This window comes from Anguilla anguilla, chromosome 4, assembly GCF_013347855.1.
Source record: "Anguilla anguilla isolate fAngAng1 chromosome 4, fAngAng1.pri, whole genome shotgun sequence".
NCBI lineage: Eukaryota > Metazoa > Chordata > Actinopteri > Anguilliformes > Anguillidae > Anguilla > Anguilla anguilla.
The window spans coordinates 44,004,278-44,015,371 of record NC_049204.1 but is presented as its reverse complement, the minus strand read 5'-3'; the positions used below and the strand labels follow the sequence as shown (position 1 = coordinate 44,015,371).

The 11,094-nt window shown below is 39.9% G+C and overlaps 1 protein-coding gene across 2 annotated transcripts in view; it reads right to left on the bottom strand.

The window, feature by feature from the left end:
- Positions 1 to 503: 503 nt before the first annotated feature.
- Positions 504 to 11,094, bottom strand: part of phex (phosphate regulating endopeptidase homolog, X-linked) — a 103,277-nt gene continuing 92,686 nt past the window's right edge. For both annotated transcript variants that reach the window (XM_035414430.1, XM_035414431.1), the window contains exons 17-22: positions 9,603 to 9,670; positions 9,367 to 9,497; positions 8,902 to 8,967; positions 6,876 to 6,980; positions 6,710 to 6,786; positions 504 to 1,486 (exon numbers count right to left, since the gene is read on the bottom strand). In XM_035414430.1, coding sequence (XP_035270321.1) covers positions 1,384 to 1,486; positions 6,710 to 6,786; positions 6,876 to 6,980; positions 8,902 to 8,967; positions 9,367 to 9,497; positions 9,603 to 9,670 — 550 coding nt within the window. In that variant the 3' untranslated portion in view covers positions 504 to 1,383. The remainder of the gene's footprint in view (positions 1,487 to 6,709; positions 6,787 to 6,875; positions 6,981 to 8,901; positions 8,968 to 9,366; positions 9,498 to 9,602; positions 9,671 to 11,094) is intronic.

Genomic DNA, 11,094 nt, shown 5'->3' with positions numbered 1-11,094 from the left:
TCTAAGCTAGTATTATAAATGGTACAAATGTATTGCTTCATTTAAGACATTTTTCTAGTCTCTGTGGTGTTCACATCTGGAGTTATAAAGCTTTAAATAGGGTAACCCCTAAATGGGCAAGGATTGACAGGTACTCTAGTGGTTGGGGTGGAGTTAACTAGCTATTGTTCCCACCCATTATCTCCCTTGTGAGAAGTGTGAAAAGTTCAAGATCTTTCAAGGGGATTTTCTCTGCTACTTGATTTTAGGAGTACCAACATTCAAATAAGCATATCTTCTTTAACTATTTTCAGTGTATAATACATCATTTGAAAGCTCATAATCTGCCCTTTCATAATATGTAAAAAACTGAAAAATGACCTTGCCCTACTTGAGGACCAAAACACCAGCACCTGTCACATTGAATCACTTTGGTCCATCACGGAAAGAAAGCATCTCTTTTTGTTTTTAACAGAACATGAAACACATCGTGCTTGCGTTTTGCATACTAAGATAATAAAACAGGGTTGGGCCAACGGGTGTATGTTTTTATTTCTTTAAAGGCTGTTTTGGTACAACATGTTGCACATTGTGAGGTTTGAGTCTTTCATGAAGCATATTGTTATCATCACTGACACGTTATCATAAAGGGGGAAGGAAAGCTCAGCAACAACTTTGTTGACAGGGGCCATCAAACATTTCATTACAACTGACAAGGACTGGAATCTTGTTCCCAGCACATTCTTGAATCTGAATTTTTGCACTTTGTTTCTTCCAGAATTTGGCAATATGTTGAAAATGCTATAGGCTACAAATCAGGTTGGCTACGTTAAGGTTGACAGTTCGCATCCAAAACTGCCGAAAAAAATTCACTGGGGAGTCAAGAAAAAAACTATATTTCAAAAAAATCAACTTCAATTTCAGTTGAAGGAGAAGAAAATAAATATTGATGCCTCTGGTTTTTACAGATATTATTCAATGAAAAAAAAATCTTTCTTGTACAAGACAGATGACAGAAACTGCCATCTGGCACAGCATATAAGTCCTATAAAATCCTATTGATATATAACTTTAATAATAGCAAAGAAAATTGAAATTGAAACTGAAATCAATTACCTGAAATGACAAAAATAATGTTATATCTATTGTTGACTGTTAATGAATCCAACAATGTCTAATTCTGAACAAAACCTGGTTACAAGCCACAAAAACACCTTCCCAAAAAAAGATAATAGCAGAACAAGAGAAAAACTGGAAGCCACTTTCCTTCAGTCAAAACAAAGGACCTGTAATCAAGCTTGTCGGGGGACACAGAACCCCGACCTGAGGATGTTCCCCTGGTCTGTGTGTGGGTGGAGTGCTGAATGTTCGGTTTTGGCCACCAGTCTCACATCGGTTTGGCATCTACCACACACGGCAGGACTTATCCCCCCGGTTCATGACAGACCCAACAGGACAGCCATAGGCCCGGTGGAACTCCTCATAGTTGCTCATTGCCCCGATCACCCTTGGACACAAATGAGAAAAAATAAGTATTAGCACACACATACCACACAGACCAACATACAGCAAAACCCAGACACACACATTACAATTCTGATCCCTCATGGCTCTCTACTGTAATTTAACCCCCTTTGACCAGCCCCGCCCCCTTTTTATTTCATCCTGACCGCTGTGAAGGCATGCCCAGCCAATGCATTCCTCAGGCAGCCACCACCACACACTTGACCTTTGTGTAGTACATGTGCAAACGGCGGGCATTGCTCAGTGCTCACACAGCAACAGCGTCATCATGGATAAACCTCCCAAATCTCCATGAATCACCATGGCTATACTTAAACAAATACATGACACTGACTAGCTCCACCGATAAAACCTACATTTTTACTTGTGAGCTATGCAATACACTCTCAAAGACGTCAGACACAAATCTAAGAACACATATAAAGGTGAGTGTATTAACATTGTCTTTGCTAACCAATTTAGCAAAGTTTAAATAAGTTAGCCACATTGTAATGTTACATACAGGCAAGTGATTTAATTCAGTGAATGTTAACGTCAGTCTAATTAAATAAAGTCTGTAGCGTTAATTTGTCTACAACAACAATTGTTCTATCAAAATGAACATGTCGCTAACCCGCTAATGTCAGGTTTGCTGACATAAAGCAAATATTAGCTAACATTAACTGACCTAGTCAAACTATTCTCATGATGTGTTTTTCCGCCCATACAATATGGTGCAATGCATGGGACCGGTCTTTCATGATAATCACCCACTATTTCATTACAATCACCTGTGTTTGCCGACCAAGGTGTCTGCAATCAATCCAATGCTATGAATAGCTTAGCCAGAATCATTCAAATGAAGGTCTGGCTAGGCTGAGGTTGGCTTGCTGTTCTTTTGCCACCTAAGGTTAATATTGTATCAGCATACAATTTTATTTAAAGTTGATCTGGTGATACAGAGAGTAATTCTATGGACCATTATAAATATCATGATATTCTATATTAGAAGTTACCTGGCTAACTGAGTAATCCTGCTTGGTGCAATACCCCCACCTGGAGTCTAGTTTCTGGAAGGCAGGTGTCTGACTGATGGACATTGTATACAAATCCAAAGCTGACATTCCTTGCACTTTCCCATGAATAGTGGGGTATTGTATTTTTTTGGTTTATGTATGACCTGTGAACAAGTGGGCACTTTTTGCAATAAACTCAATTGAGTGGCATTTTTTGCTGGCCTGTGACTTTTTTGTATTATATTTTGTTATAATTTCGTATCACATGTACACTGTCAATTTGATCATTTTTTATGAAGTAGTTTGAACTACTTTTTCTAAGTAGCTTTAGTTAACCAAACTAGATTTCTCCCTAGGGTAGCTTTGCTGTAGTTCAACATCTTCCAGTGTGTGAAGTAATTGGTAGCTTGCAAAGCTATGCTTTTAAAGTAGCTTCCCGAACACTGCCACTCGGTAAACACAAAAGTTGTCACAGAGTAGGCTAATAGATGCTGTGGTCACTAGGGATGGGAATCGAGAACCGGTTCCCATTGAGAACCGGTTCCAAGTTGTCCTATTCACTGGAATTGTATGCCTCCGAGCTTATCGATTCCGCTTATCGATGCCAGCATGTTTTTACGACAACTGCGCATTGCAAAACAATGACGTAACGCCTTGGGGGAGGCACGTACACAGGCAGCACGCTGCCTCTCTCAGGTGTTTGTTTTGGACGGCAGCTGTCACAACAAATTTGATGCGGACACTGCCAGCCTTGATACGTTCTGTTGCGATAAAGATTCTAAGACAACTCAGCAATTTCTCTGGATTAACGGGTTATGTTCCAGCTTAAAATGCGATCGTATTACTAAATGGCTACACATGTCATGTAACGTGCAAGGATAGCTATTTCCATGGATAAAATCGCATTTATTATTATTATTTATTGGTAAAAACAATAATAATAAATGCGATTTTATCCATGGAAATAGCTATACAAAAAGGCTAAATAAATGTGGTTGCCATTGCCATCATAGATGTCAGAAGGAAATGTCACTGACAAAAAAAAGTTTGCTCTCTTTGCAGTGGTTTGGGCTGGAAACGAGCTGTAAGAGCGGGATATGCACAACACTGCCTACTGATTGTAGATAAGATTGCTGTGAGGATGCTTTCCATAGAGGATTTCAACTGCATGCTCCCATATTACTGAAAATGATGTAGCGGTGGTTAGCTATAAGTACATATCAGCGTGTGACGAGTACTGTGTGCGTTGTGTTGATAGAAGCATACCACTGGCTAGCGCTAGAAGCTAGATAATTGTTAAATAGTCTACTTACACCACTATATCACCGAGGTTCAGAAAATGTAAGCCCGTGTTTTGTTAATTTTATTATGCAAATTCATTTAACTGAAGGTTTCTACAATGGCAATCGTGATCACAACATTTATTTTGCCTTTTTGTATAGCTATTTTTGTGGATAAAATAGCATTCATTATTTTATTTTCTGTTAAAAACATTTAATTCATATCCAGGGAGATAGCCAACTACTTGCACGTTACATGACATGTGTAGCCATTTACTAGTGTGATCGCATTTCAGGCTGGAAAATAAAGTTGACACTGAAAACTTGTATGTAGGCCTACTCTTATTACACCCAGAAAATGTATAAGGCATCGATAAAGGAATTGATAAAGAATCAGATCAATAAGCAGAATCGGTAATGGAATCGGTATCAATAATTATCAATTCCCATCCCTAGTGGTTACCGTTTACATACCAAGAGGCCAAACGTTTACATACACCTAGGCTAAAGACAACTCAATTTTACACAACTCTACTCATTTCATGTTACCATTTCCTGCGTTAATTCAATAAAGATATCTACTTTATTTCCATGAGAGGTCATTTCTAAATAATAGCTAAGAGACAGATTTATTTCAGCTTCTATGTATTATACCAAATTTTCAGTGGGTCAAATGTTTACATACACTCTGTAACTCAGTGTAACGCTAACTGGTGTAACTCAGTCAGGTTTGTGGGCCTCCTTGCACGGACATGCTTTTTCAGTTCAGTCCACAAATGGGATTCAGGTCAGGGCTTTGTGATGGCCACTCCAGTACTTTCACTTTGTTGTCTTTAAGCCATTTTGTTACAACTTTGGAGGTATGCTTAGGATCATTGTCCTGCTGGAAGTTCCAGCAAAAGTTTTAACTTTGTAGCTGATGTCTTGTGGTGTTGCTTCAGTATTTCTAGATAATCCTCCTTCCTCATGATGCAATCTATATTCTGAAGTGCACCAGCAAGTCCCTTTTCCAGCAAAACACCCGCACAACATGATGCTGCCACCCCCATGCTTCACAGTTGGGATGGTGTTCTTCGGATTAAAAGCCTCACCCTTTTTCCTCCATACATAGTGCTGATAATTATGGCCAAACAGTTCAATTTGTGTTTCATCTGACCAGAGAACACACCTTCAAAAGGCTTGGTCTTCATCCAGGTGATCACCTGCAAACTTCTTTCTGGCTTTTTTATGCCGGTCTTGGAGTAGGGGCTTCTTCCTTGCCTTTCAGGCCATGGCAATGTAGGATTCTCTTAATGGTGGATGTAGATACTTTGGTAGCTGATGCCTCCAACTCCATCACCAGTTCTTTTGTTGTTGTCTTGGGATTCAGTTGAACCTTTCGGACCAAAGTTCTTTCAGACCTGGGAGTTAATTTGTGCCTCCCTCCTGAATGATGCAGTGTCTGTGTGGTCCCAAGATTTTTATATTTGCATACAATTATTTGTACAGATCCTTCAGTTGTTTGGAAATTGCTCCTAAGGAGGAACCGGACTTGTGGAGGTCCACAAGTTTTTTTTTCTTAAGTCTTGGCTGAGTTGCTTGGATTTTCCCATGGTATCATGAGCAAAAAGGCAGTGGTTCTAAAGGTAGGTCCTTAAATACAGCCACAGGTCCCAATTAACTCCTAATTATGACAATTGGCCAATCAGAAGCTTCTAAAAAGTTATTACATCAATTTCTGGAATCTTCCAGGCTGTTTAAAGAGACAGTCAACTTTTGAACCACTGGAATTCTGATATAGTGAATTAAATAAATCTGTCTCTAATTGATTGTTTTAAAATTACCTCCGATGTGAACAAAGTAGATTCCCTAATTGACTTTCCACAAGAAATGTATGGTAACATGAAATGTGTGGAGTTGTGAAAAACTGAGTTTGAAAATCTTCAGCCTAGGTGTATGTAAACTTTTGGCCTCAACTGTAAATAATGTGGGAGCACATACGATAGCTACATTTAGAGCAACTGTGATTTGTGTCACCACTTCATCACAGGTGACATTACTGACTTGTGGCTTCTAGGTGATTGTGGGAATGTTTAATCTGAATATACAAAATAGCGAAATGGCTAATGTTACTATAAGCTATGGGCTATATTAGGTGTACCAGGGAGACGTTACAGTTTCAATAAATCATGAAAATGACAACTTTATATTATAACAGGTTTATAATTCTAATTTGATCTGACCGCAAGCTGAATTTTTCCATCCTTAACATACACTGTGAAACCTTGGCCTCTTACACCTGTGGCCAGCCCAAGTAGAGCTGAGGAGCACTGCAATGCTATGCACAAAAGTAAAATCACAATACAAAACTAAAATGAGGCAGGCATATGAGAATGATAGCCGATTTACTGATTGCATACATGAACGCGCTTGCAACATGCGTTCGTGGCTTTCAATAGCCATTTTGACGTGAAACGCTCCAAAAATAGCAGGCAAAATATATTGCATCTCGCAGATCTCAGTTCCCACGTCGCAACGTTTGTGAAACAAACCCCTGGTCCGGGTCAGTAGGCACCAATGTAACAAGTGAGAAGCACTTGCCTGAGGAGAGATTTGAACGTGTGCTTTTCACTTGCCCAAAGGCTCCAAAGACGAAAGTGTTACCAGTCAGCTAAATGCAAAGTCTCCCCTAGCAACATCATTATTTTGAAGCTGAGCATTGCATCACCAGAGAGCATTATCACCATAACCTGCTACAAGGCCCTGGCTTAATTGCACATCATTGCACATACTAGCAAGCTAGCCAAGCAACACCCACTACATAAACAATACTGTTATTCTTGACCTTTTCCTGTAATATATTTATTCTTATAGTAATTAAATGAACAATAACTATGGACTATGATATTAAAGTGCATTATTGTAGCACTTGCTGTAAGGTGAGAGGCTCACCTGTATTTGGGGGGGCTATGTGCCCCACTCTGGATCTGCTCTCTGGCAGCTGCAGGCCTGTAGGAGTTACAGCGCACCTGAAACACACAAACAAAAGCTGGTGATCTGAGACGGGTGGGCCAGCCTATATCTTATGTGAGCACTGTGTCCATCTCTACTCCCTTACATGTGCGTAGCTCAGGAAGAAGAGCTGGTTGTTGGACAGGCCCACGCCCGGCAACAGAGGCTCTTCCCTCCCTGTTCTCTCTGTCTCCACCCATTTCCTGTAGGCCTAAGAAGCAACACACAACAATGTGAAGATAGCGCACATACAGTGCCTTTGGAAAGTATTGAGACCCCTTCCCATTTTGTTACGTTATTCTAAAATTGATTAAATTAATTTTTATTCTCATCAATCTACACACAATACCCCACAATGACAAAGAGAAAACAGTTTCTTTTTTAGAAATTTTTGCAAATTTTGAAAAAATAAAAAACGGAAATATCCTATTTACATAAGTATTCACACCCTTTACTCAGTACGTTGTTGAGGCACCTTTGGCAGCGATTACAGCCTTGAATCTTCTTGGGTATGACGCTACAAGTTTGGCACACCTGTATTTGGGGTATTTCTCCCATTCTTCCCTGCAGATCCTCTCAAGCTCTGTCAGGTGGGATGGGAAGCGTTGCTGCACAGTTATTTCAGGTCTCTCCAGATATGTTTTATCAGGTTCAAGTCCGGGCTCTGGCTGGGCCACTCTAGAACATTCATAGACTTGTCCCGAAGCCACTCCAGCATTGTCTTGTGCCTGAGGAGTGGCTTCCGTCTGGCCACTCTACCATAAAGGCGTGATTGGTGGACTGCTGCAGAGATGGTTATCCTTCTGGAAGGTTCTCCCATCTCCAGAGGAACTCTGGAGCTCTGTCAGAGTGGCTATTGGGTACTTAGTCACATTCCTGACCAAGGCCCTTCTCCCCCGATTGCTCAGTTTGGCCGGGCGGCCAGCTCTAAGAAGAGTCCTGGTGGTTCCAAACTTCTTCCATTTAAGAATGATGGAGGCCACTGTGTTCTTCTGGACCTTCAATGCTGCAGAAATTTTTTTGTACCCTTCCCCAGATCTGTACCTCGACACAATCCTGTCTCGAGGTCTATGGACAAATTTGACGTCATTGCTCTGACATGCACTGTCAACCTTATATAGGTTGACTACCTTATATAGACGGGACCTTATATAGACAGGTGTGTGCCTTTCCAAATTATGCCCAATCAATCAATTGAATTTACCACTGGTGGACTCTAATCAAGTTGTAGAAAAATCTCTCGTATGATCAATAGAAATAGAAACAAGCACCTGAGCTCAATTTTGAGTGTCATAGCAAAGGGTCTGAATACTTATGTAAATATGATATTTACATTTTTTATTTTTAATACATTTGCAAAAATTTCTAAAAACCTGTTTTCGCTTTGTCACTATGAGGTATTGTGTGTAGATTGATGAGAATAAAAATGAATTTAATCCATTTTAGAATAAGGCTGTAACACAACAAAATGTGGAAAAAGTGAAGGGGTCTGAATACTTTCTGAAGACGCTGTATATTTGCACATGCACATAAACGTATATACCCACTAATATGTATGAACATACCCATAGGCATACACTAAAATGGACAAACACACACATACAGGCACACACTCAGTCCTATGCACAAAATCACACAGACAAATAGTAGACTGTAAGACATCCTATTAGAATAAGCACAGACCCCAAGGGCGGTCAGCTAGCATTTCCTTTGGGCAGCTCCACCCACGCTGAATCAGGGTCAATTCACAAAATTAAAATTCAGTTCATGAATTGAAAATGGTAAATGGACTGCATTTATATAGCGCTTTTATCCAAAGTGCTTTACAATTGATGCCTCGCATTCACCAGAGCAATTAGGGGTTAGGTGTCTTGCTTAGGGACACTTCAACATGCTCAGGGCGGGGGATTGAACCGGCAACCCTCCGACTGCCAGACAACCGCTCTTACCTCCTGAGCTATGTCGCCCCGTCTGAGAGTACTCAGTGTAGGTAGCCTACAATTCATGAATTTCATTTCAATACATTTTGTGAGTTGCCTGAAATGAAAATGTAATTGACAAGCAGCTCTGATTTTAGTTGTGTGATATTTAAGACCGTAGTGAAGTATATGACTCTTCATATGACAGCGTACCCTGAAAGCCTCTCTCATCCCTCCATTATCGGCAATGTTCTCTGCCAGAGTCCTCTTTCCTCTCACCTACAAACACATACACAGAAGGAGAGTGACAGAGAGAGCGCCTCAAAACCAACAGGTCTACATTGCATACTGCTGTTGTTCAAATGGGCTGCTGATGAGCAAATGTTTCTGCCTTATTTAATACTTTTTTAAAAATTTTATTAAAAAGGGTCTTTGTTACATTTATTATTCTCTGAAAACCTCATGCATTTAATATTCATTTGAATTTTTTTAGCCTGATTAACATCTTTAACAAATTTTGTCTGACTAAAGCATTAGTCGATTCAACACTGATTAATATGCTAATCCTTTCATCACTAATCAAAATAAATTTGATAAAGCACATATTTTCCAAGTAACCTCTGCAAAGCACTTCAGAGGTTGTACTATGTGGAAGGGCTAGGTGGGTGTGGTACATACGTTAAGTCCTGCTTCTTTCCAGTGGTAGTCATTGTATTGGTTGATCATGCACTGGGTCTTGTCATTAAAGCGGGATATCGAGGTGTTGCTCCACCACTGGTCCATGTTCCCATTCTTGTCATACTTTCGTCCTTCATGCACACACAGGCACACAACCATGCACACCAAGAGATGCACTGAAACATATTGTTCCTTCACTCAATTTTATGGTGTAATATAAAGTTTCCATAACTTACCATTGCTGTCAAAGCCGTGGGTAAGCTCATGTCCAACAATGACCCCAATGGCTCCATAACTTAGGGACCTGAACACACACATGAGAATTACAAAAAAACTGCTGTAGTCTTTGTTTAGACTGCAACATAGCTATATACACTATATGACCTACATACACTATAGTATCTGGATGTCCATTGGTCTGGAGATGATTTTCATGGTTTGGGCTCGGCCCCTTAGTTCCACTGAAGACACATCTTAATGCTTCTAAACAAACTGTTTGTGGCAACAGTTTGGGGAAGGCCCTTTCCTGTTTCAGTTTGACAGTGCCCCTGGGCACACAGCGAGATTCATATAGAAATTGTTTTGCCCAGATCGGTGTGGAAGAACTTGATTGACCTGCACAGAGCTCTGAACACAACCCCATCCAACACCTTTAGGATCAATTGGAAAGCCAACTGCGAACCAGGCCTAATCGCCCAATCAGTGTCCAACCGCACTAATGCTCTTCTGGCTGACCGAAAGCAAATCCCTGCAGCTATGCTCCAACATCCATTATAACCAAATGGTATAGTTAGAATAGTGCATTTATTTACAGACAGGTGACAATTTAAAAGTACATTTACTCATTACATTTACAAACAAAATAGAAATATTTAGGCTTATTAAAAACATATTGAATATTACAAACCTATCCAGACATGTTTGCCAAGTTACGCCTTGGTGGGGCGGCATGCCCCATTCCTATACAGCACCGAGAGTTTGGCACTTTTCAGGGTTCACTAAAGAAATAACCACAATGACCACAGACTCTCAGCCCTTAAAAACATTAATTTCTGTACCTTCTGACCCCATTTTAACAGGCAGAATTCACAAAAAACTGTCCACACAATAAAGCCCCAAACTAAGGGGATTTTGCATTTTCTCCTTCTTCTTTTTCCTGCCTGATATCATCATCACAAATGCTCCAAGCCCACAAATAATATGTCTACCCATTGGACATTTAAGGTGCATCAGCCAATAAAAACATCAGATGCACAGGAAAAATGACATATATAGAAGTGCACTCGTTTAAAAAAAAGCTAAATTTTGCTGTCCCTATGTTTCTTCCACTAGTAGCTCACTGGGGAGTGCATCTGCCTGTGATGCTTTTGGATGACTGACAGGCTAGGTTCAATCCCCCCTCGAACTCATGAAAACCTTTAACTCATTACACTGCCTTCCTGCAAAGATACATATACAGATGCAAAAGCAATAGTTTACATGTTTTAAAATAAAACATTTAAACTATTGCTTTTTCATCTGTATATGCATCTTTGCGGGAAACTAATTTATATTTCTGGAATACAAATAAAATACACCCACACTTTACACAGTTCTGCTTTCAGCAGTCGTGTACAATAGCCCATTAAAAACGCTTCCATTTAAAAATATTCCAAGTTACTTACACATACAAGCACTGTCTATAATTCATTAATTCAAATCTAGGCCTGTCATTAAAAGTATTGATAT